This window comes from Sciurus vulgaris, assembly GCF_902686455.1.
Source record: "Sciurus vulgaris genome assembly, chromosome: 9".
Taxonomy (NCBI): Eukaryota; Metazoa; Chordata; class Mammalia; order Rodentia; family Sciuridae; genus Sciurus; species Sciurus vulgaris.
Window position 1 is genome coordinate 2,254,204 of NC_136469.1, and position 27,835 is coordinate 2,282,038.

The 27,835-nt window shown below is 43.2% G+C and overlaps 2 protein-coding genes across 2 annotated transcripts in view; both read right to left on the reverse strand.

Moving 5' to 3' along the window:
• The window catches only part of LOC306670086 (mitotic spindle assembly checkpoint protein MAD2A-like), an 86,988-nt gene that overhangs the window by 37,230 nt on the left and 21,923 nt on the right, over positions 1-27,835 (reverse strand). The gene's annotated exons all lie outside the window — the stretch shown is intronic.
• On the reverse strand, positions 1,711-3,643 carry LOC306669914 (Na(+)/H(+) exchange regulatory cofactor NHE-RF3-like). Its single transcript, XM_079154117.1, is given in 3 exon segments — positions 1,711-2,981; positions 2,984-3,467; positions 3,471-3,643. Coding segments are annotated over 3 exon segments (1,551 nt in total). The 5' UTR covers positions 3,543-3,643; the 3' UTR covers positions 1,711-1,986.

Below are 27,835 nucleotides of genomic sequence, written 5' to 3' on the forward strand. Positions count from 1 at the left end.
TGGTAGATCACTGAAATCATAGAGGTGACTCAAGGAATGGAAATCCGTAGTAATGACCTCTAATGATAGATCACTTCAATGATAGCGGTGATTCTAGGGATTGGTAACTGTAATGATGAACTGTAATGATAGATCATGGGAATGGTAGAGGTGACTCTAGGGATGGGAAACTGTAATGATGAACTCTAATGATAGATCACTGCAATGATAGAGGTGACTCTAGGGATGGGTAACTGTAATGATGGAACGGTAGTGATAGACCACTGCAATGATAGAGGTGACTCTAGGGATGGGAAGTTGTAAGCATGAACTCTAATGATAGATCACTGCAAGGATAGTGGTGACTCCAAGGATGTGTAACTGTAATGATCAACACTAATGATAGATCACTGCAATGATAGAGGTGACTCATGCGATGGGAAATTGTAATGGTGAACTCTAATGAGAGATCACTGGAATGATAGATGTACTCTAGGGATGGGTAACTGTAATGATGAACTCTAATGATAGATCACTGCAATGATAGAGGTGACTCTAGGGATGGGTATCTGTAATGAGGAACTCTAATGATAGATGACTGCAATGATAGAGGTGACTCTAGGGATGGGAAAATGTAATCATGACCTCTAATCACAAATCACTGCAATGATAGAGGTGACTGTAGGGATGGTAATCTGTAATGATGAACTCTAATGATAGATCACTGCAATGGTAGAGGCGTCTCTAGGGTTGGGTAACTGTAATGATGAACTCTAATGATAGATCACTGCAAGGATAGTGGTGATTCCAAGGATGTGTAACTGTAATGATGAACTCTAATGATAGATCAGTGCAATGATAGAGGTGACTCTAGGTATGGGAAATTGTAATGATGAACTCTAAAGAGAGATCACTAGAATGATAGATGTACTCTAGGGATGGCTAACTGTAATGATGAACTCTAATGATAGATCACTGCAATGGTAGAGGTGACTCTAGGTATGGGTAAGTGTAATGATGAACTCTAATGATAGATCACTACAATGATACAGGTGTCTCTATGGATGGGTTCCTGTAAAGATGAACTCTAATGACAGATACTGCAATGATAGAGGTGATTCTGGGAATGGGTAACTGTAATGATGGAACGGTAATGATAGATCACTGCCATGATAGAGGTGACTCTAGGGATGGGAAAATGTAATGATGAACTCTAATGATAGATCACTGTAATGATACAGGGGACTCTAGAGATGGGTAACTGTAATGATGACCTATAATGATAGATCACTGCAATGGTAGAGGTGACTCTACGGATGGGTAACTGTAATGATGAACTCTAATGGTAGATCACTGATGATAGAGGTGACTCTAGGAATGGGTAACTGTAATGATGAACTCTAATTATAGATCACTGCAAGGATAGTGGTGACTCCAGGGATGGGTAACTGTAATGATGAACACTAATGATAGATCTCTGCAATGATAGAGGTGACTCTAGTGATGGGATAATGTAATGATGTACTCTAAAGATAGATCACTGCAATGATAGAGGTGACTCCAGTGATGGGTAACTGGTTTTTTTTTTGCATTTTAATAGTATTTATTCCAGCAACCACAACATTGCTATAAAAACATAATTTTAATCAGATCTGCTGAATGTTTTAATTAGCAACTCTAACATATATAGATTAGGTAGTTTTGGCGTTCAAGGAGCCTAAAGAAGTAAGAATCATCATTAGAGAAATGGAGTTAACTTGAAGCTTGGAAGAGATCACATAAAAATGATCTGACTACTGCCTGGATCTTCCTAAGTTAACCATAAATAAGCCATCTTCAATAGCAGCCCCTAAGACAAATGACAACAAGACAATCACACATGTTGAATGGTTTCCAGAGGAGTTGTTCTCTAAGAGAGACAGTAAATGGATGGCAGCTCGTTCTTTGAGAAAGCAGTTTCTGGATACTTAGTAGTAATCCTATTAGCCAAAATAATTATTTCTTGCATCACATCTCTGTATCTTCAGAATTGGAAGAAGAATGTGAGACTGTACTGTTGGCTCGTTCTTTGGCTACGTGTGAGTCATGCTCTGACTCTGCTAGTGTTTCTTTGGAATCAAGGCAGGCAGCCAGTGGATCAGCCATCGAGGAAACAATAGAAATTTTCTTTGCTTGGAAGTAATCATAGGCCTTCTTTCCACAGACCAAGAGTATGACATCCTTCCCACTGCTCTGGATTCTATCTACAACCTTCTCATAGGGTTCATCCAACACGTTCACCCCATTCACTTCAATAATGATGTCCTCGTCCTCCAGCCCCGCCACATCAGCAGGGCCGCCCTTCTGTACCTCTTTGATGAATGAGCCTGGCAGACCCCGAATTGCATTTAAGTGAAAACCATAGCCATTTTCATCTTTAATCAACCTACAGAGTTTAGGCCTATGATCTGCTACTTCCTCTGTAGTATCCGGGCTTGAGACCTCCAGAGGAGCGGGAATAGAAGCTGGAACCTCTTTGACAGAACCATTAGGCATTTCTTGACCTTGATAGTAGAAAAAAGGAGAAAAATGAGCCAGTCTATACATGTTATCTGTCTCTTTGTCCACCACCAACAGTGAAGTTTGATCTCCACCCTTTTTAATCATTTCCACCACACTGTCATGATCAAGGGTTTCCACAGACTCGCCATTGACAGCAACTACCAGGTCATTGTTCTTCAAGCCAGCTGCCTCTGTTGGACTTCCAGAATCTATGTCCTTGATGATCTGACCTTTCTGTTCTGGGCCTGCCTTCAGATAGGATCCATAGCCATTGCTTCCCTTCTTCATCTCCACAACTCGGGGCCGATGAGGCAGGAGTTTCAAACTGGTTGATTCCCTCTTGAATTGTATCTTCTGTTCATTATGACGCTTGTCAGTTTCTTTGTCCACAAGCAGGAACATGACACGGCTTCCTGACTTCTTCACCTTTTCCACCACTTCCTCATGGCTGGCGTTCTCCGATTCTCTCCATTTACTTCAATCAGGTGATCCTCAGCCAGGACACCAGCTTTCATAGCCACACCCTGAGGTGTGATATCAGTCATGTACACTCCCATTTTACCTTGGACAGTTTTCAGAGAGAAGCCATAGCTGTTCCCCTCCTTCACCAGGTAGCAGAGGCGTGGATGAGTCCAAGTCTCCACTGCTCCATTCATCACAGGGGCCAGTTTCTTAGCATTTGAACCCAGCTCCTTCTGGCTTTGACCCAACTCTTTCAAGTCTACCCGTTTTTTTATGGCTTTCTCATAGGAATCTCCATCCAGAACTAGTAAAGTCACTGAATTCCCACTCTTCCTGACCAGATCCACCACCTGTATATGCTCTTCCTTGTCAACAAAGATACCATTGATCCTCAGAACTCTGTCTCCATCCAGAAGACCAGCCTTCTCTGCTGGGCTACCCTTCTCAACTACCCGGACCAGGTGACCATCAGTATCCTTCTCAATTCACAGGAAGAAGCCATAGCTTTGCCTTTCTTGTTTGGACAGGTGACATTCCCGGGGGCTGAAGGTAGAAGCCATTTCTGTACTCGGAAGGAAGAGGAACTGCTCTGTCCCTCAGGAATTCTCTCTGCTGTGAGCACTAGTCTTGGAACCCACTGGACTTTGAACAAAGATCAATTTAAAAGCTGATGTATTTAACAGGACGTGTGATCTGAGTTCAAGTGACCTCTGTACTCCTTCAGCCAACTGGCTAGGCCCTGAACTGAAAAACCTGAGAAATCCTCAGTAAACCCAACGCTCTGGCCCACCTGCCTGGAGGTGCAGGGAAGGGCTTCTTATCTTCCTCCAGACAATGAGGAGGGGAAAGAAGAGGAGCAGGGAGAACAATCAGGAAGTAGGTACCTCCGCATTCCTTCTTCTCTTCCTTGGGCAGATGCCTCGGATGCCCAAACAACCCCCAATTCTCTTAGAAGTTTCTACTGTCCCCCATCCCAGGGTTAGGTCCAGGGATTATTACCAGAACACCCTCCCATTGTACGGCCATCCTGGGGAGTAGTAACCTGTACAACCCCACCTAGGAGAAGGCAGGGTGTGCCAATAAATCCCAGTAAGTGAGGCAAATCCCTTCAGTTTACATCCTTCCACTGCCCTAGAAGTTCTTGCCTGCACAATCCCCAGGAGCTGAGTAGCAAAGCCGGGTAACTGTAATGATGAACTTTAATGATAAATCACTGAAAGGACAGTGTTGACTGCAGGGATGGGTAATTCTAATGATGAACTCTAATGATAGATCACTGCAATGATAGAGGTGACTCTTGGGATGGGAAACTGTAATGATGAGCTCTAATCACAGATCACTGCAATCAGAGAGGTGACTCTAGGGATGGTAAACTATAATGATGAACGCTAATGATAGATCACTGCAATGGTAGAGGTGACTCTAGGTATGGGTACCTGTAATGATGAACTCTAATGACAGATCACTGCAATGATAGAGGTGACTCTAGGGATGGGAATGTGTAATGACGGAATGGTAATGATAGATCAATGCAATGATAGAGGAGACTCTAGGGATGGTAAACTGTAATGATGAACTCTAAAGATAGTTCATGGCAAACGTAGAGGTGACTCTAGGGATGGGAAACTGTAATGATGAACTCTAATGATAGATCCCTGCAATGATAGAGGTGATCTAGTGATAGAGGTGACTGTAATGATGTTCTCTAATGACAGATCACTGCAATGATAGAGGTAACTCTAGGAATGGGTAACTGTAATGATGAACTCTAATGATAGATCACTGCAAGGATAGTGGTGACTCCAGGGATGGGTAACTGTAATGATGAACTCTAATGATAGATCACTGCAATGATAGAGGTACTCTAGGAATGGGTAACTGTAATGATGAACTCTAATGATAGATCACTGCAATGAAAGAGGTGACTCTAGGGATGGGTAACTGTAATGATGAACTGTAATGATAGATCACTGCAATGATAGAGGTGACTCTAGGGATGGATAATTGTAATGATGAACTCTAATGAGAGATCACTTTAATGATAGAGGTATTCTAGGGATAGGTAACTGTAATGATGAACTCTAATGATAGATCACTGCAAGGATAGTGGTGACTCCAGGGATGGGTAACTGTAATGATGTACTCTAATGATAGATCTCTGCAATGATAGAGGTGATTGTAGAGATGGGAAAATGTAATGATGTACTCTAACGATAGATCACTGCAATGGTAGAGGTGACTCCAGGGATGGGTAACTGCAATGAGCAACTCTAATGATAGATCACTGCAAGGATAGTGTTGACTGCAGGAATTGGTAACTGTAATGATGAACTCTAATGACAGATCACTTCAATGAGAGAGGTGAATCTAGGGATGGGTAATTGTAATGATGCAATGGTAATCATAGATCACTGCAATGATAGAGGTGACTCTAGGGATGGGAAACTGTAATGATGATCTAATGATAGATCACTGCAATGGTAGATGTGATTCTAGGGATTGGTAACTGTAATATGAACTCTAATGATAGATCACTGCAATGGTACAGGTGACTCTAGGAATGGGAAACGGTAATGATGAACTCTAGTGACAGATCACTGCAATGATAGAGGTGATTCTGGGTATGGGTAACTGTAATGACGGAACGGTAATGATAGATCACTGCCATGAAAGAGGTGACTATAGGGATGGGAAAATGTAATCATGAACTCTAATGACAGATCACTGTAATGATACAGGGGACTCTAGGGAAGGGTAACTGTAATGATGACCTATAATGATAGATCACTGCAATGGTAGAGGTGACTCTACGGATGGGTAACTGTAATGATGAACTCTAATGGTAGATCACTGATGATAGAGGTGACTCGAAGGATGGGTAACTGTAATGATGAAATCTAATGATAGATCACTGCAAGGATAGTGGTGACTGCAGGGATGGGTAACTGTAATGATGACCTCTAATGATAGATCACTGCAAGGATAGTGGTGATGCCAGGGATGGGTAACTGTAATGATGAACACTAATGATACATCTCTGCAATGACAGAGGTGACACTAGTGATGGGATAATGTAATGATGTACTCTAAAGATAGATCACTGCAATGATAGAGGAGACTCCAGGGATGGGTAACTATAATGATGAACTCTAATGACAGATCACTGCAATGATAGAGGTGACTCTAGGGATGGGAAACTGTAATGATGAACTCTAATGAAAGATCACTGCAATGGCAAAGGTGATTCTAGGGATGGGTATGATTAATGATGAACTCTAATGACAGATCACTGCAAAGATAGAGGTGACTATAGGGATGGGACAGTGTAATGATGAACTCTAATGATAGATCACTGCAATGGCACAGGTGATTCTAGGGATGGGTAACTGTAATGGTGAAATCTATTGATAGATCACTGCAATGACACAAGTGACTCTAGGGATGGGAAACTGTAATGGTGAACTCTAATGACAGATTACTGCAATTATAGAGGTGAATCTAGGGATGGGTAACTGTAATGATGGAACGGTAATGATAGATCAATGCAATGATAGAGGAGACTCTAGGGATGGTAAACTGTAATGATGATGAACTCTAATGATAGATCATGGCAATGGTAGAGGTGACCCTAGGGATGGGAAACTGTAATGATGAACGGTAATGATAGACCACTGCAATGATAGTGGTGACTCAAGGGATGGGAAGTTGTAAGGATGAACTCTAATGATAGAACACTGCAAGGATTGTGGTGACTCCAAGGATGTGTAACTGTAATGATCAACTCTAATGATAGATCACTGAAATGATAGAGGTGACTCTAGGGGTGGGAAATTGTAAAGATGAACTCTAATGAGAGATCACTGGAATGATAGATGAACTCTAGGGATGGGTAACTGTAATGATGAACTCTAATGATAGATCACTGCAATGGTAGAGGTGACTCTAGGTATGGGTAACTGTAATGATGAACTGTAATGATAGATCACTGCAATGATAGAGGTTCCTAAAGGGATCAGTAACTTTAATGATGAACTCTAATGATAGATCACTACAATGATACAGGTGTCTCTGTGGATGTGTTCCTGTAAAGATGAACTCTAATGACAGATCACTGCAATGGTAGAGGTGACTGTAGGGATGGGTAAATGTAATGATGAACTCTAATGAGAGATCACCGGAATGACAGATGTGACTCTAGGGATGAGTAAGTGTAATGATGAACTCTACTGAGAGATCATTGGAATGATAGAGGTCCTCTAGGGATGGGTAACTGTAATGATGAACTCTAATGATAGATCACTGCAATGGTAGAGGCGACTCTAGGTTTGGGAAACTGTAATGATGAACTCCAATGACAGATCACTGCAATGATAGAGGTGACTCTAGGGATTGGTAACTGTAATAATGGAATGGTAATGATAAATCACTGCAATGATAGAGGTGACTCTAGGTATGGGAAACTGTACTAATGAACTCTAATGATAGATCACTGCCATGGTAGAGGTGACTCTAGTGTTGGAAAATGTAATGATGAACTCTAATGACAGATCACTGCAATGATAGAGGTGAATCTAGGGATTGATAAATGTAATGATGGAACGCTAATGATAAATCACTGCAATGATAGAGGTGACTCTAGGGATGGGTAACTCTACAGATGAACTCTAATGAGAGATCCCTGGAATGACAGAGGTACTCTAGGGATGGGAAACTGTAATGATGAACTCCAATGATTGATCATTGCAAGTTTAGTGGTGACTCCAGGGATGGGTAACTGTAATGATGAACTCAAATGATAGTTCACTGCAAGGATAGTGGTGATTCTAGGGATGGGTAACTGTAATGATGAACTCTAATGATAGATCACTGCAATGATAGAGGTGATGCTAGGGATGGGAAACCGTAATGATGAACTCTAGTGATAGATCACTGCAATGATAGAGGTGACTCTAGGGATGGGTAACTGTAATGGTGAACTCTAATGATAGATCACTGCAAGGATATTGGTGACTCTAGGGATGGTTAACTGTAATGGTGAAATCTAATGATAGATCACGGAAATGATAGAGGTGACTCAAGGAATGGAAATCCGTACGAATGAACTATAATGATAGATCACTTCAATGATAGCGGTGACTCTAGGGATGGGTAACTGTAATGATGAACTCTAATGATAGATCACTGCAATGATAGAGATGACTCTAGGGATGGGAAACTGTAATGATGAATTCTAATGACAGATCACTGCAATGATAGAGGTGACTATAGGGATGGGAATGTGCAATGACGGAACGGTAATGATAGATCAATGCAATGATAGAGGAGACTCTACGGATGGTAAACTGTAATGATGAACTCTAATTATAGTTCATGGCAAACGTAGAGGTGACTCTAGGGATGGGAAACTGTAATGATGAACTCTAATGATAGATCACTGCCATGGTAGAGGTGACTCTAGTGTTGGAAAATGTAATGATGAACTCTAATGACAGATCACTGCAATGATAGAGGTGAATCTAGGGATTGATAAATGTAATGATGGAACGCTAATGATAAATCACTGCAATGATAGAGGTGACTCTAGGGATGGGTAACTCTACAGATGAACTCTAATGAGAGATCCCTGGAATGATAGAGGTACTCTAGGGATGGGAAACTGTAATGATGAACTCCAATGATTGATCATTGCAAGTTTAGTGGTGACTCCAGGGATGGGTAACTGCAATGATGAATTCTAATGACAGGTCACTGCAATGATAGAGGTGACTCTAGGGATGGGAAACTGTAATGATGGAACGATAATGACAGATCAATGGAATGATAGAAGAGACTCTAGGAATGGTAAACTGTAATGATGAACTCTAATGATAGATCATGGCAATGGTAGAGGTGACTCTAGGAATGGGTAACGGTAATGATGAACTCTAGTGACAGATCACTGCAATGATAGGGGTGATTCTGGGTATGGGTAACTGTAATGATGGAACGGTAATGATAGATCACTGCCATGAAAGAGGTGACTCTAGGGATGGGAAAATGTAATGATGAACTCTAATGACAGATCACTGGAATGATACAGGGGACTTTAGGGATGGGAACTGTAATGATGAACTGTAATGATAGATCACTGCAATGGTAGAGGTGACTCTAGGAATGGGGAACTGTAATGATTGACATCTAATGACAGATCACTTCAATGAGAGAGGTGAATCTAGGGATGGGTAATTGTAATGATGCAACGGTAATGATAGATCACTGCAATGATAGAGGTGACTCTAGGGATGGGAAACTGTAATGATGATCTAATGATAGATCACTGCAATGGTGGAGGTGATTCTAGTTATTGGTAACTGTAATGATGAACTTTAAAGATAGATCACTGCAATGCTAGAGGTGACTCTAGAAATGGGAAACTGTAATGATGAACTCTAATGACAGTTCACTGCAATGATAGAGGTGATTCTGGGAATGGGTAACTGTAATGATGGAACGGTAATGATAGATCACTGTCATGATAGAGGTGACTCCAGGCATGGGAAAATGTAATGATGAACTCTAATGATAGATCACTGTAATGATACAGGGGACTCTAGGGATGGGTAACTGTAATGATGACCTATAATGATAGATCACTGCAATGGTAGAGGTGACTCTACGGATGGGTAACTGCAATGATGAACTCTAATGGTAGATCACTGATGATAGAGGTGACACGAGGGATGGGTAACTGTAATGATGAACTCTAATGATAGATCACTGCAATGAAAGAGGTGACTCTAGGGATGGGTAACTGTAATGATGAACTGTAATGATAGATCACTGCAATGATATAGGAGACTCTAGGGATGGGAAACTGTAATGATGAACTCTAATGATAGATCACTGCAAGGGTGCAAGGGTAGAGGTGACTCTAGAGTTGGGAAACTGTAATGATGAACTCTAATGATAGATCACTGCAATGATAGAGGTGAATCTGGGGATTGGTAAATGTAATGATGGAACGGTAATGATAAATCACTGCAATGATAGAGGTGACTCTAGAAATGGGTAACTGTAATGATGAACTCTAATGAGATCACTGGAATGACAGAGGTACTCTAGGGATGGGAAACTGTAATGATGAACTCCAATGATAAATCATTGCAATTTTAGTGGTGACTCCAGGGATGGGTAACTGTAAGGATGAACTCTAATGATAGATCACTGCAATGATAGAGGTGACTCTAGGGATGGGAAACCGGAATGATGAACTCTAGAGATAGATCACTGCAATGATAGAGGTGACTCTAAGGATGGGTAATTGTAATGATGAACTCTAATGATAGATCACTGAAATGATAGAGGTTACTCTAGGGATGGGTAACTGTAATCATGAACTCTAATGATAGATCACTGCAAGAATATTGGTGACTCTAGGAATGGGTAACTGTAATGGTGAACTCTAATGATAGATCACTGCCATGATAGAGATGACTCAAGGAATGGGAATCCATAATAATGAACTCTAATGATAGATCACTTCAATGATAGCGGTGACTCTAGGGATGGGTAACTGTAATCATGAACTCTAATGATAGATCACTGCAAGGATATTGGTGACTCTAGGGCTGTGTAACTGTAATGGTGAACTCTATTGATAGATCACTGCAGTGATAGAGGTGACTCAAGGAATGGGAATCCGTAATAATGAACTCTAATGATAGATCACTTCAATGATAGCGGTGACTCTATGGATGGGAAACTGTAATGATGAACTCTAATGACAGATCACTGCAATGATAGAGGTGACTCTAGGGATGGGAAACTGTAATGGTGAACTCTAATGACATATCACTGCAATTATAGAGGTGAATCTAGGGATGGGTTACTGTAATGATGGAACGGTAATGATAGATCAATGCAATGATAGAGGAGACTCTAGGGATGGGAAACTGTAATGACGAACTCTAATGATAGACCACTGCAAGGATTGTGGTGACTCCAAGGATGTGTAACTGTAATGATCAACTCTAATGATAGATCACTGCAATGATAGAGGTGAATCTAGGGATGGGAAATTGTAATGAAGAACTCTAATGAGAGATCACTGGAATGATAGATGTACTCTAGGGATGGGTAACTGTAATGATGAACTCTAATGATAGATCACTGCAATGGTAGAGGTGACTCTAGGTATGGGTAACTGTAATGATGAACTGTAATGATAGATCACTGCAATGATAGAGGTTCCTAAAGGGATCAGTAACTTTAATGATGAACTCTAATGATAGATCACTACAATGATACAGGTGTCTCTGTGGATGTGTTCCTGTAAAGATGAACTCTAATGACAGATCACTGCAATGGTAGAGGTGACTGTAGGGATGGGTAAATGTAATGATGAACTCTAATGAGAGATCACCGGAATGACAGATGTGACTCTAGGGATGAGTAAGTGTAATGATGAACTCTACTGAGAGATCATTGGAATGATAGAGGTCCTCTAGGGATGGGTAACTGTAATGATGAACTCTAATGATAGATCACTGCAATGGTAGAGGCGACTCTAGGTTTGGGAAACTGTAATGATGAACTCCAATGACAGATCACTGCAATGATAGAGGTGACTCTAGGGATTGGTAACTGTAATAATGGAATGGTAATGATAAATCACTGCAATGATAGAGGTGACTCTAGGTATGGGAAACTGTACTAATGAACTCTAATGATAGATCACTGCCATGGTAGAGGTGACTCTAGTGTTGGAAAATGTAATGATGAACTCTAATGACAGATCACTGCAATGATAGAGGTGAATCTAGGGATTGATAAATGTAATGATGGAACGCTAATGATAAATCACTGCAATGATAGAGGTGACTCTAGGGATGGGTAACTCTACAGATGAACTCTAATGAGAGATCCCTGGAATGACAGAGGTACTCTAGGGATGGGAAACTGTAATGATGAACTCCAATGATTGATCATTGCAAGTTTAGTGGTGACTCCAGGGATGGGTAACTGTAATGATGAACTCAAATGATAGTTCACTGCAAGGATAGTGGTGATTCTAGGGATGGGTAACTGTAATGATGAACTCTAATGATAGATCACTGCAATGATAGAGGTGATGCTAGGGATGGGAAACCGTAATGATGAACTCTAGTGATAGATCACTGCAATGATAGAGGTGACTCTAGGGATGGGTAACTGTAATGGTGAACTCTAATGATAGATCACTGCAAGGATATTGGTGACTCTAGGGATGGTTAACTGTAATGGTGAAATCTAATGATAGATCACGGAAATGATAGAGGTGACTCAAGGAATGGAAATCCGTACTGAATGAACTATAATGATAGATCACTTCAATGATAGCGGTGACTCTAGGGATGGGTAACTGTAATGATGAACTCTAATGATAGATCACTGCAATGATAGAGATGACTCTAGGGATGGGAAACTGTAATGATGAATTCTAATGACAGATCACTGCAATGATAGAGGTGACTATAGGGATGGGAATGTGCAATGACGGAACGGTAATGATAGATCAATGCAATGATAGAGGAGACTCTACGGATGGTAAACTGTAATGATGAACTCTAATTATAGTTCATGGCAAACGTAGAGGTGACTCTAGGGATGGGAAACTGTAATGATGAACTCTAATGATAGATAACTGCCATGGTAGAGGTGACTCTAGTGTTGGAAAATGTAATGATGAACTCTAATGACAGATCACTGCAATGATAGAGGTGAATCTAGGGATTGATAAATGTAATGATGGAACGCTAATGATAAATCACTGCAATGATAGAGGTGACTCTAGGGATGGGTAACTCTACAGATGAACTCTAATGAGAGATCCCTGGAATGATAGAGGTACTCTAGGGATGGGAAACTGTAATGATGAACTCCAATGATTGATCATTGCAAGTTTAGTGGTGACTCCAGGGATGGGTAACTGTAATGATGAATTCTAATGACAGGTCACTGCAATGATAGAGGTGACTCTAGGGATGGGAAACTGTAATGATGGAACGATAATGACAGATCAATGGAATGATAGAAGAGACTCTAGGAATGGTAAACTGTAATGATGAACTCTAATGATAGATCATGGCAATGGTAGAGGTGACTCTAGGAATGGGTAACGGTAATGATGAACTCTAGTGACAGATCACTGCAATGATAGGGGTGATTCTGGGTATGGGTAACTGTAATGATGGAACGGTAATGATAGATCACTGCCATGAAAGAGGTGACTCTAGGGATGGGAAAATGTAATGATGAACTCTAATGACAGATCACTGGAATGATACAGGGGACTTTAGGGATGGGAACTGTAATGATGAACTGTAATGATAGATCACTGCAATGGTAGAGGTGACTCTAGGAATGGGGAACTGTAATGATTGACATCTAATGACAGATCACTTCAATGAGAGAGGTGAATCTAGGGATGGGTAATTGTAATGATGCAACGGTAATGATAGATCACTGCAATGATAGAGGTGACTCTAGGGATGGGAAACTGTAATGATGATCTAATGATAGATCACTGCAATGGTGGAGGTGATTCTAGTTATTGGTAACTGTAATGATGAACTTTAAAGATAGATCACTGCAATGCTAGAGGTGACTCTAGAAATGGGAAACTGTAATGATGAACTCTAATGACAGTTCACTGCAATGATAGAGGTGATTCTGGGAATGGGTAACTGTAATGATGGAACGGTAATGATAGATCACTGTCATGATAGAGGTGACTCCAGGCATGGGAAAATGTAATGATGAACTCTAATGATAGATCACTGTAATGATACAGGGGACTCTAGGGATGGGTAACTGTAATGATGACCTATAATGATAGATCACTGCAATGGTAGAGGTGACTCTACGGATGGGTAACTGCAATGATGAACTCTAATGGTAGATCACTGATGATAGAGGTGACACGAGGGATGGGTAACTGTAATGATGAACTCTAATGATAGATCACTGCAATGAAAGAGGTGACTCTAGGGATGGGTAACTGTAATGATGAACTGTAATGATAGATCACTGCAATGATATAGGAGACTCTAGGGATGGGAAACTGTAATGATGAACTCTAATGATAGATCACTGCAAGGGTGCAAGGGTAGAGGTGACTCTAGAGTTGGGAAACTGTAATGATGAACTCTAATGATAGATCACTGCAATGATAGAGGTGAATCTGGGGATTGGTAAATGTAATGATGGAACGGTAATGATAAATCACTGCAATGATAGAGGTGACTCTAGAAATGGGTAACTGTAATGATGAACTCTAATGAGATCACTGGAATGACAGAGGTACTCTAGGGATGGGAAACTGTAATGATGAACTCCAATGATAAATCATTGCAATTTTAGTGGTGACTCCAGGGATGGGTAACTGTAAGGATGAACTCTAATGATAGATCACTGCAATGATAGAGGTGACTCTAGGGATGGGAAACCGGAATGATGAACTCTAGAGATAGATCACTGCAATGATAGAGGTGACTCTAAGGATGGGTAATTGTAATGATGAACTCTAATGATAGATCACTGAAATGATAGAGGTTACTCTAGGGATGGGTAACTGTAATCATGAACTCTAATGATAGATCACTGCAAGAATATTGGTGACTCTAGGAATGGGTAACTGTAATGGTGAACTCTAATGATAGATCACTGCCATGATAGAGATGACTCAAGGAATGGGAATCCATAATAATGAACTCTAATGATAGATCACTTCAATGATAGCGGTGACTCTAGGGATGGGTAACTGTAATCATGAACTCTAATGATAGATCACTGCAAGGATATTGGTGACTCTAGGGCTGTGTAACTGTAATGGTGAACTCTATTGATAGATCACTGCAGTGATAGAGGTGACTCAAGGAATGGGAATCCGTAATAATGAACTCTAATGATAGATCACTTCAATGATAGCGGTGACTCTATGGATGGGAAACTGTAATGATGAACTCTAATGACAGATCACTGCAATGATAGAGGTGACTCTAGGGATGGGAAACTGTAATGGTGAACTCTAATGACATATCACTGCAATTATAGAGGTGAATCTAGGGATGGGTTACTGTAATGATGGAACGGTAATGATAGATCAATGCAATGATAGAGGAGACTCTAGGGATGGGAAACTGTAATGACGAACTCTAATGATAGACCACTGCAAGGATTGTGGTGACTCCAAGGATGTGTAACTGTAATGATCAACTCTAATGATAGATCACTGCAATGATAGAGGTGAATCTAGGGATGGGAAATTGTAATGAAGAACTCTAATGAGAGATCACTGGAATGATAGATGTACTCTAGGGATGGGTAACTGTAATGATGAACTCTAATGATAGATCACTGCAATGGTAGAGGCGACTCTAGGGTTGGGAAACTGCAATGATGAATTCTAATGACAGATCACTGCAATGATAGAGGTGATTCTAGGGATTGGTAAATGTAATGATGGAACGGTAATGATAAATCACTGGAATGACAGAGGTACTCTAGGGATGGGAAACTGTAATGATGAACTCCAATGATAGATCATTGCAAGTTTAGTGGTGACTCCAGGGATGGGTAAATGTAAGGAAGAACTCTAATGATAGATCACTGCAATGATAGAGGTGATTCTAGGGATGGGTAATTGTAATGGTGAACTCTAATGATAGATCACTGCAATGATAGAAGTGACTCAAGGAATGGTAATCCATAATAATGAACTCTAATTATAGATCACTTCAATGATCGCGGTGACTCTAGGGATGGGAAACTGTAATGACGAACTCTAATGACAGATGACTGCAATGATAGAGGTGACTCTAGTGATTCGTAAATGTAATGATGGAACGTTAATGATAAATCACTGCAATGATAGAGGTGACTCTAGGGATGGGTAACTGTAATGATGAACTCTAATGAGAGATAACTGGAATGACAAGGGTACTCTAGGGATGGGAAAGTGTAATGATGAACTCCAATGATAGATCATTGCAAGTTTAGTGGTGACACCAGGGATGGGTAACTGTAAGGTTGAACTCTAATGACAGATCAGTGCAATGATAGAGGTGACTCTAGGGATGGGAAACCGCAATGATGAACTCTAGTGATAGATCACTGCAATGATAGAGGTGACTCAAGGAATGGGAATCCGTAATAATGAACTTTAATGATAGATCACTTCAATGATAGCGGTGACTCAAGGGATGGGAAACCGCAATGATGAACTCTAATGAAAGATCACTGCAATGATAGAGGTGACTCTAGGGATGGGAAACTGTAATGGTGAACTCTAATGACAGATCACTGCAATTATAGAGGTGAATCTAGGGATGGGTAACTGTAATGATGGAACGGTAATGATCGATCAATGCAATGATAGAGGAGACTCTAGGGATGGAAAACTGCAATGATGATGAACTCTAATGAGAGATCATGGCAATGGTAGAGGTGACTCTAGGGATGGGAAACTATAAAGATGAACTCTAATGATAGATCACTTCAATGATAGAGGTGACTTTAGGGATGGGTAACTGTAATGATGGAACGGTAATGATAGACCACTGCAATGATAGAGGTGACTCTAGGGATGGGAAGATGTAAGGATGAACTCTAATGATAGATCACTGCAAGGATTGTTGTGACTGCAAGGATGTGTAACTGTAATGATCAACTCTAATGATAGATCAATGCAATGATAGAGGTGACTCTAGGGATGGGAATCTGTAATGATGGAACGGTAATGATAGATCAATGCAATGATAGAGGAGAATCTAGGGATGGTAAACTGTAATGATGAAATCTAATGATAGATCATGGCAATGGTAGAGGTGACTCTAGGGATGGGAAACTGTAATGATGGAACGGTAATGATAGACCACTGTAATGATAGAGGTGACTCTAGGGATGGGAAGTTGTAAGGATGAACTCTAATGATAGATCACTGCAAGGATAGTGGTGATGCCAAGGATGTGTATCTGTAATGATCAACTCTAATGATAGATCACTGCAATGATAGAGGTGACCCTTGGGATGGGAAATTGTAATGATGAACTCTAATGAGAGATCACTGGAATGATAGATGTACTCTAGTGATGGGTAACTGTAATGATGAACTCTAATGATAGATCACTGCAATGATAGAGGTGACTCTAGGGATGGGTATCTGTAATGACAAACTCTAGTGATAGATGACTGCAATGATAGAGGTGACTCTAGGGATAGGAAACTGTAATCATGACCTCTAATCCCAAATCACTGCAATGATAGAGGTGAATCTAGGGATGGGTATCTGTAATGATGAACTCTAATGATAGATCACTGCAATGGTAGAGGTGACTCTAGGTATGGGTAACTGTAATGATGAACTCTAATGATAGATCACTGCAAGGATAGTGGTGATTCCAAGGATGTGTAACTGTAATGATGAACTCTAATGATAGATCACTGCAATGATAGAGGTGACTCTAGGGATGGGAAATTGTAATGATGGAACGGTAATGATAGATCAGTGCCATGATAGAGGTGACTCTAGGGATGGGAAAATGTAATGATGAACTCTAATGATAGATCACTGTAATGATCCAGGGGACTCTAGGGATGTGTAACTGTAATGATGACGTATAATGATAGATCACTGCAATGGTAGAGGTGACTCTACGGATGGGTAACTGTAATGATGAACTCTAATGGTAGATCACTGATGATAGAGGTGACTCTAGGGATGGGTAACTGTAATGATGAACTCTAATGATAGATCACTGCAAGGATAGTGTTGACTGCAGGGATGGGTAACTGTAACGATGGAACGGTAATGATAGATCACTGCAATGATAGAGGTGACTCTAATGATGGGAAACTGTAATGATGAGCTCTAATCACAGATCACTGTAATCAGAGAGGTGACTCTAGGGATGGTGAAGTGTAATGATGAACGCTAATGATAGATCACTGCAATGGTAGAGGTGACTCTAGGTATGGGTAACTGTAATGATGAACTCTAATGACAGATCACTGCAATGATAGAGGTGACTCTAGGGATGGGAAACTGTAATGATGAACTCTAATGATAGACCACTGCAATGGCAAAGGTGATTCTAGGGATGGGTAAGTGTAATGATGAACTCTAATGACAGATCACTGCAATGATACGAGGTGACTCTCGGGATGGGACACTGTAATGATGAACTCTAATGATAGATCACTGCAATGGCAGAGGTGATTCTAGGGATGGGTAACTGTAATGATGAACTCTAATGATAGATCACTGCAAGGATAGTGGTGACTCCAGGGATGGGAAAATGTAATGATGTACTCTAAAGATAGATCAGTGCAATGATAGAGGTGACTCCAGGGATGGGTAACTGTAGTGATGAACTCTAATGATAGATCTCTGCAATGATAGAGGTGACTACAGGGATGGGTAAATGTAATGATGAACTGTAATAATAGATCACTGCAATGATAGAGGTGACTCTAGGGATGGGAAGTTGTAAGAATGAACTCTAATGATAGATCACTGCACGGATAGTGGTGACTCCAAGCATGTGTATCTGTAATGATGAACTCTCATGATAGATCACTGCAATGATAGAGGTGACCCTTGGGATGGGAAATTGTAATGATGAACTCTAATGAGAGATCACTGGAATGACAGATGTACTCTAGGGATGGGTAACTGTAATGATGAACTGTAATGATAGATCACTGCAATGATAGAGGTGACTCTAGGGATGGGTATCTGTAATGACGAACTCTAGTGATAGATGACTGCAATGATAGAGGTGACTCTAGGGATAGGAAACTGTAATCATGACCTCTAATCCCAAATCACTGCAATGATAGAGGTGAATCTAGGGATGGAAATCTGTAATGATGAACTCTAATGATAGATCACTGCAATGGTAGAGGTGACTCTAGGTATGGGTAACTGTAATGATGAACTCTAATGATAGATCACTGCAAGGATAGTGGTGATTCCAAGGATGTGTAACTGTAATGATGAACTCTAATGATAGATCACTGCAATGATAGAGGTGACTCTAGGGATGGGAAATTGTAATGATGGAATGGTAATGATAGATCACTGCCATGATACAGGTGACTCTAGGGATGGGAAAATGTAATGATGAACTCTAATGATAGATCACTGTAATGATCCAGGGGACTCTAGGGATGTGTAACTGTAATGATGACCTATAATGATAGATCACTGCAATGGTAGAGGTGACTCTACGGATGGGTAACTGTAATGATGAACTCTAATGGTAGATCACTGATGATAGAGGTGACTCTAGGGATGGGTAACTGTAATGATGAACTCTAATGATAGATCACTGCAAGGATAGTGGTGATTCCAAGGATGTGTAACTGTAATGATGAACTCTAATGATAGATCACTGCAATGATAGAGGTTACTCTAGGGATGGGAAATTGTAATGATGGAACGGTAATGATAGATCACTGCCATGATAGAGGTGACTCTAGGGATGGGAAAATGTAATGATGTACTCTAAAGATAGATTACTGCAATGATAGAGGTGACTCCAGGGATGGGTAACTGTAGTGATGAACTCTAATGATAGATCACTTTAATGATAGAGGTACTCTAGGGATGGGTAACTGTAATGATGTTCTCTAATGACAGATCACTGCAATGATAGAGGTGACTCTAGGAATGGGTAACTGTAATGATGAACTCTAATGATAGATCTCTGCAATGATAGAGGTGACTGCAGGGATGGGTAAATGTAATGATGAACTGTAATAATAGATCACTGCAATGATAGAGGTGACTCTAGGGATGGGTCACTGTAATGGTGAACTGTAATGATAGATCACTGCAATGGTAGATGTGACTGTAGGGATGGGTATCTCTAATGATGAACTCTAATGATAGATCACTGCAATGACAGAGGTTCCTCTAGGGATGGGTAACTGTAATGATGAACTCTAATGATAGATCTCTGCAATGATAGAGGTGACTCCAGGGATGTGTAAGTATAATGATGAACTCTAATGATAGATCACTGCAATGGTAGATGTGACTCTAGGGATAGGTAACTGTAATGATGGAACTCTAATGATAAATCAGTGCAATAATAGAGGTGACCCTAGGGATGGGTAACTGTAATGATGAACTCTAATGATAGATCACTGCAATGATAGAGGTGACTCTAGGGATGGGTCACAGAAATGATGAACTCTAATGATAGATCTCTGCAATGATAGAGGTGACTACAGGGATGGGTAAATGTAATGATGAACTGTAATAATAGATCACTGCAATGATAGAGGTGACTCTAGGGATGGGTCACTGTAATGGTGAACTGTAATGATAGATCACTGCAATGGTAGATGTGACTGTAGGGATGGGTATCTCTAATGATGAACTCTAATGATAGATCACTGCAATGACAGAGGTTCCTCTAGGGATGGGTAACTGTAATGATGAACTCTAATGATAGATCTCTGCAATGATAGAGGTGACTCCAGGGATGTGTAAGTATAATGATGAACTCTAATGATAGATCACTGCAATGGTAGATGTGACTCTAGGGATAGGTAACTGTAATGATGGAACTCTAATGCTAGATCAGTGCAATAATAGAGGTGACTCTAGGGATGGGTAACTGTAATGATGAACTCTAATGATAGATCACTGCAATGATAGAGGTGACTCTAGGGATGGGTCACAGAAATGATGAACTGTAATGATAGATCAGTGCAATGATAGAGGTGACTCTATGGATGGGTAACTGTAATGATGAACTCCAATGATAGATCACTGCAATGACAGATGTAACTGTGATGGTAGAGGTAACTGTTATGATAGAGAACTCTAATGGTAATCTAAGTATAATGATAGATTATTGTAATGATAGTGGTGATTTAATCATCGGTGTGGCTGTGATACTGTATAACTGTAATGATAGATGACTAATGACAGAGTTTTATCTAATGATGATCTAAGTGTAATGAGATATAACTGTAATGATGTATTAACTGGGATGATAGAGGTAACTGTAATGAGAGATGAAACTACAATGATAGATGACTGTAATGATTGATAACTTTTATGATAGAGGTAACTGATGATAGTCTAAGTGTAATGATAGATAACTGTAATGATAGAGGTAACTGTGATGATGTAGAGGACTGTAATGATAGGTACCTGTAAGATAGATGTGCCTACAGTGATAGATGACTGCAATGGTCATCGATGGAAGTAGAATGATAGATTAATGATAGATATGAGTATAATGAGATATGACTACAATGATAGGTGTAATTGTAATGCTGTAAGGCAGATGTAACTGTAATCATAACTATAGTAGACATACCTATAATGATATATATAACTATAATGATCAATACATAATAACTACAGTGCACTAAAAAAAATTTCAAGAGAGGTGACTTTTAAAGAATCAGATAATTATCCACTGAGCATTTTCAACGTTTTATACATGTATTCCTCAGTTCAAGGCTCAACCACAATCTAATTGAAAGTTTTAGTACAACAAATAAAAAAATGTGGAAAGGGGGTTAGTGGTCCTTTAGGAAAGGTGAGTCAGAGGTAAATTCCCAGGTGCCCCTGCGTTTGGCCAGCTCTCGTGGTCACCTGACCCCTCCCTACTTTTGGTGGCCTGGTGTTCACTACAGTGACCAAGAGGAAGCAGTTAGCTCCCTCATTTCCTTTCCTTGCTAGCTCAACTGCAGTTCTGTGGGTAAGGAGGGAAATCTACCACCTTGATGTTAGGGGTTCTGTTCCCCTAAAAACCATGCTGTTCCATTGCTCTTTGTAGAGCAGCACTCTGCATCCTAAAAGCACATCTGCATCTACTTCTGTGTGCCATGATCACCTACCCAGCCCTGACTCCCCTGCTGCTGGGGACCAGGGTCTCACACCTGGAAGGAGCTGAGGGACACAGGTTCCTACATCTGGCCCTGGGGCTGCCCATGTCTTCCACACCTCTGGCCTTGCCAGGGTGTGTGATGTTCCCATGTAGCACAATGACCCTGTGCAGGGCTGTTGGATCATCCTGTTGGAAGTCCCTGGATGGAATCATTCTGCACCCTTTTCTTCACTTTTCACAGATTTGTTGACAGTTGCACTGGGTCCCGCAAACATGGGCATGCCTTATTTATTTTAAAAATAAATAAGTGTTCCCAGACCTTCCAACAGCCATTCGGGAGAAGCATTAACGGGGTTCAACAGCACATGGCAGAAAGCTCTCAGGAGCCTTTGATCTGGCAGGAAAAGCCAGTTCCTAGATGGGACGGAAGTGGCTGCCTGCCGGGACGCCTGGTGGCGTCTTCCCCTGGGCACCTGCCTGGAGCCCTGGGCCTCCCACTGTGTAGCCACGGGCTGAAGTGGGCTGAAGCGATCTGCTGGCCTCCGCACCCTGGGCTTGTCCTGTGCTGCTCTGGGTCTCCAGCCCTGCCTCCGCTAAGCTCTGCCTCTGCTCAGCTCTGCCTCCTGGCATCTTTGAACATGGTGCCCTCAGCCTGAGGCCTGCTCCCTCCACCTTCCTCTCCTCCCTCCTTTGCGCTTCCCTCCTCTTGATTTCAGCCCCAAGCCCATCAATCAGCAGCTAGGTGGAGGAACCGGCCTGCTGGGTGGAGCAGCTCCTGTGCCCCTGGGTGGCCTCCTCTAGGTCTTCGTGGCACTGTGTGCAGTGCTAAATGCGTTCACTGTGTGAGTACCTGGCTGATCTGAGCTCACATACTCCCAGCCGTGAAGTCCAGGAGGGCTAGGGCCTTGCCTGCCCTTTCCTGTTTCTGTAGCAACCAGTAGATACTTAACACTTTGCAAGAACCACCGGCCACCTGACCGTAGGATCAACATCTGTAGAGCGAACGAGAAGGTTGGAGAGAGAAGCTGTTCCAGACCCACAGCAGGGAACTGGGAGAAGCCACCAGCTGGAGCAGCAGGAGAGGCTCTGCAATGGCCTGGATGGGGGTGACCTTAGGAGGGGTCCAGGCCCATGATCCCTGACCAGATCCCAGCAGACCAGATCCCAACCTTATCTTCACCAAACAGAAGCAGCGTGACACAGTGTAACAACCCAGGGAAAGGGTCTTATTTCCACGCTGCTCCTGATTGCACCAGACTGTCCTGGGGCACAGCCACGCTAATCCAAGAACTCAGTGCAAATGACAGAGCGCCTGGTGTGAACACACAGTCACATTAATGTTTTTAATTGGGTTTTACAGCAAATCACAAACAGATACACGCCTCTCTTTGAAAGTTTTTACAGATGTAAGTTTTGTGTGTGGTGAAAGCAGATCCCGTGTGTAGTTTGAAGAGCTTTGACAAATTCACATGACGTCAGTTGCGCCCTTTTCCTGACACTGGGCTTTTGCTTGGGACCAGAAGCTCCTGCTTAACCTGCCCAGTCTACCACCTTCGCACAGGAAGCTGCTGTTCCGAACCCTGCCACAGCCTCCGAGTGCGCAGCAAGCATTGCGGCACCCGGCTCCTCTTGGGCACGCGAGGTGGTCTTCCTCCACGCTGCTGGACGTCTCCCATGGCCTGAGCACCAGGCTCTGTTCTCTCATCCCACTTCTGACCCATGATGGCACTGTTTCCTTGTGGGTTTACTGAAATAAATCAGGTGGCTCTTAAGTTCCACAGCCTGCGTCTGCAGTGGCTGTGGAACGTGTACACGCCTTGGCCGACACCTTTATCTCAGACTCGATGGACACCTAGGAATCCATGGGCATGGGCAGTGTTGTTCTAACAGCATGGAGTTCTGCACAGCTGATTGCCAAGGCTGCAGCCCAGGAGCCTCCTACACCAGGTGTGAGCGCGGGAGCTCTGCCTTCTCCCAGCCCTTGGCAAGTGCTCGCCAGCTTCAGCGGCCCAGCAGGTGTGGGTGGTGCACTCTGTTTTCACTGCCGTCTCCCCGGTGATCAATGACACCAAGCACTTTTTGCATCACCTTGGCCCTCTATACATTTTCCTTTGTAAAATATCTATTCAATCACTTGCCCGTTTTTAAAATTTGGTCATCTCGTTATGGACCTTCCACACATTCTGGACATGGGGCGTGGCCTCATGACACTCTCCAGGTCTGTGGCTCGGTGCTACACAGCACTTTCTCACCAGAGCGCTTGGGAACGGCGTGGTCCAAGCGGGTGCAGCTCACTGTTCTTCATGAGCACTGTTTTCTGGGCTCCAAGAATTGTTTCCTACAAGGTGCGTTGGCGCACACCTGTAATCCCTGCAACTCAGGAGGTTGAGGCATGAAGACTGTGAGTTCAAAGCCAGCCTCAGTAACTTAGCAAGGCACTTAGCAACTCAGCGAGACCCTGTCTCTAAATAAAATATAAAAAAGGGCTGGGAACGTGGCTCAGAGGTTAAGTGCCAGTGGGTTCAATCCCTGGTATGAAAACAAAGCAACAAAAAAAGGTGACATAAGCTGACTGATTCTCCTTTCTTTCCCCAGATGTACTGACATTGTATCTTTCTCTTCTGTTTGTGATGTTAATTAACTTTTAAAAATTACTTTTCCCATTTTTTTATCAGTGCATTGTACATAATGGGGGGGTTGTTACTACATATTCCTACATGTACAAGATATAGCAATATAGTTTGGCCAAAATTACTCCCCAGCGCTTTCCCCCTCCCTCCCTGCTTCCACCCCATCCCTCTCCTTTGATTTGTTCATCAACTTTCGGGTAATGGTTCATTTTTAGTTTTTCAAGTAGACACCTGGTTTCCCATCACCGCTTACTGAGAAGACACTCCTTCCCTTTCTGAGCAGTTCCAGCACCGTGTCTACAGCCGCTGACTAAGCTGTGGGCCTGCTTGGAGTCTCCTGGCCTCCTCTGACAGGTCCACGCTGCAGGGGGCTGGCTGGCCTCCACGGCAGGCCTGGAGTTAACAGTGAAAGTCTCCAGTCCCACTCTCCCTTTTCAAGCTTGGTTTCCTTAGATATTTGCCTTTTCCATATACGACTGGAATAACGCTGCTCCGAAGCCTGCTGGAGCGGCATTGGGCCCCGTGGACTCTGCAGATCCGCTGGGGAAGGTAACGGGTGACAACACTGGCTCTGTGGCCCACGCTACTGTGTCGCTCTTGTCAGCTCAGGGTTCTGTGACTCTTTCAGAAATTTGAAGTTGTTGACAAGGAGTCTTATCCCAAGAATGCTGTTGTCCTGGTTTTGATGTTCTCAGCTGTGGGGTTTCAGCTTCTATCTTCTGGCTGCATTGCTGAGAGCGGGACAGCGGCTGGGCTTTGCACTCTGCATTGCCTCCTGAAGCTTTGCCAGGTCCACTAGGAATCCTGAGCCTCGTGGGCTCCTCACGATCGACAGAAACAGCTGTGCTGTGTGCATTATGGCTCCCATGTGGTGTCCTCCAGAACCTCAGTGGAGGCAGTGCAAGGCTGGAGGTGAAATGACTGGGTTATGGCAGCCTCGACTAGCCGGTGTGCCCATGCCCTGGTGGGCTTTAACTGGGGGTAACTGCAGGCAGGGCTTGGCTGGAGGAGGTGCCTTTGGGAGTCACGCTTTGTCCTTGTTGAGCAGAACTCTCTCTCTGTGTTTCCCGGTTCCATGTCCTGAGCTGCTTCCCTCTGCCTCACCCTTCCACCTCCATGTCCTGCCGGACCTCACGCACCTAGGCATGGAGCTGGTGGTCCGGACTGAGACCTCTGACGCCCAGAAGAAACTCCTCCTCCTCTAAGGGCTCTTGCCAGGTGGCTGGGTCACGCAGGGAAAAGCTGGGCGAAGCAGTGTGTGCGCGGAGCTTCCGTTTTCCTTTCTAGTTTCATGGTCTGGGTCTCCCCCTCGCCCCTGGGCCAGACCCCAGGAAGGTGCTGGTGCTGCCACAGGAGAGGTGCTCTGCCTTCCCTCCGCACCCTTGGGCTGCGCAGTGTGGCTGCGAATGCTGTCGGAAAGCCCTGAGTTGGGCTCTTTGGTCGGGAGTGGCTGCTGGATGTTTCTCAGCTGCCTTTCCTGCTGTGCTGGCCAGTTTCCCGCCGCTTCTGAGCTTACGCATCTCGCAGGATTTCTTGCTTTCCTGCAGAACCGCAAGGCCCGTGGCGTGCTCTCTTCACACGCTGGGCTGAAGAAGGAGTGTGTCTGTGCATGCCGAGGCATGAAACCTGGGGCTCGTGCTGCGTGTCTGCTTTCCACACGAAGGCTCTCCTGGTCTCCTTCTCCCTCCCCTGCACTCTATGGAAAAGCAGGAAGGAGAAGGAAGAAAGAAAGAAAAGGCGAGTGTAGAACTAGTTTTATTTCTTTCTTAAGGGCTCCTGGAATTCACCAGAGACTCCAGAGTGGCCTGGAATTTTCCTGGAAAGATTTTAACTATAAATTCAGATATTGGACCACTTAGATTCTCCAAATTCTTGTACCTGTTTTGGAAACTTGTCTTTCCTCGAAGGGAGTTTTGTTTCATTTGAGAGCTGCCGTGTGCTGGCATGGAGGTTAAGACATCCCCGCTGGCAAATGTAACGTTTGCTTCCCACAGTGGTGACACCCCAACACCATCACGCGCCAGGGTTTTCTCTCTTTTATTCCTGATCAGCCTAGTTACACGTGCTTCACCTTTGTTGATGTTCCCAGAGACTCTGCATTGGTTTGGCTAATCACGGCGAGGTCTTCGGGCACCTCACTGACCTCTGCTTTGGTGCTGGGTGTTCTGCCGTTTCACTCTCTCGATCCTACGTCAGCGCTCCATCACCACTGGGCTGCCAATGGGCACCCGGCAATTTCCCACTATGGAGGCTGGAACCCCGGTTCTTCCCAGCACCATGTCTCCAGGTCCGTTCTCCTCGGTGTTCTGCCCCAACCTGGGGACATCTAGCCCAAAGATGGTAGGAAAGAGCATGTGGCCAAACCCAGGAGGACTCTACGAAGATTCCTGGTGCTCCTTCTTGGAACACCTTCTTCCCCTCAGTGCCTCCCCGGAGAACTCCAGCTACTCCAGCCGTTCCAGGCATTATGCACAGACTACTCACATCCGTGTGTAATGAACATTCACATAGACTCCTACAGACCTGCATGCACAACTGTGGATGGCACTTCAGGCACGCCAGCCTCTTCCCACCTGCTCTGTCGTAGCTTTAACTTGTCAATCGTCCACCTCTCCGCTACTTCCACAGGGCTTGTTTCATTCACCCTGTCCTTGTCGCTCAGGGATCATCCTCCTGTGATTGGTGCCACTGGAAATCTTCGCTACTCTGGAAATAGTCAAACTCGCGTGCTAATATTCCTGGTCTAAATAATTCCTAAAACTCCCACAAACAACAGAGTTGTGGACTTTTCTGTTCCCTTCCTCTTTTGTCTTCTTCTTCTTCTTTATTTTGTCCTATGAAATCCCTCCCCTGAGCAGGCTGCTGCTCCCAGCTGCTCCCACACTGACTGACGCTACATTCATACAGATTGACACCTTTAATTTCACTTAAAATAATGCACACATAAAACATGTCACTTTTGTCTACAGATGTTCTAATAGACGTCAGAGAGACCACAGGTGGAAATTAGCGTCAAGAGACCTGGAACGCGGGCAGTGTTGAGAGGAGGCAATGCATCCCGAGGGCGACCCTAGGTTTTCCTCCAAAGCTCGCCAAGTCCCTTACTTCAGAAACCCCAGTTTCCGAGGCCCCTCAGCCTCTTACCTCTCAGGAACAAACCACCTCTCTAGGGCTTCCTTGGTGCTCTTGACCTCTGCATCGACACCTAGCCGGGTCCTGCACTGTGTCCAGCACTGGATGGGGCATCGTGACTTACACGACTGGCCAGTCCCAGTAGACTGCAGGAGGCCATGTCCCCAAGTGCCCACTGGTGTTGTAGGTGGCTGGCAGGAGCCTGAGGGAGCAGAAGGC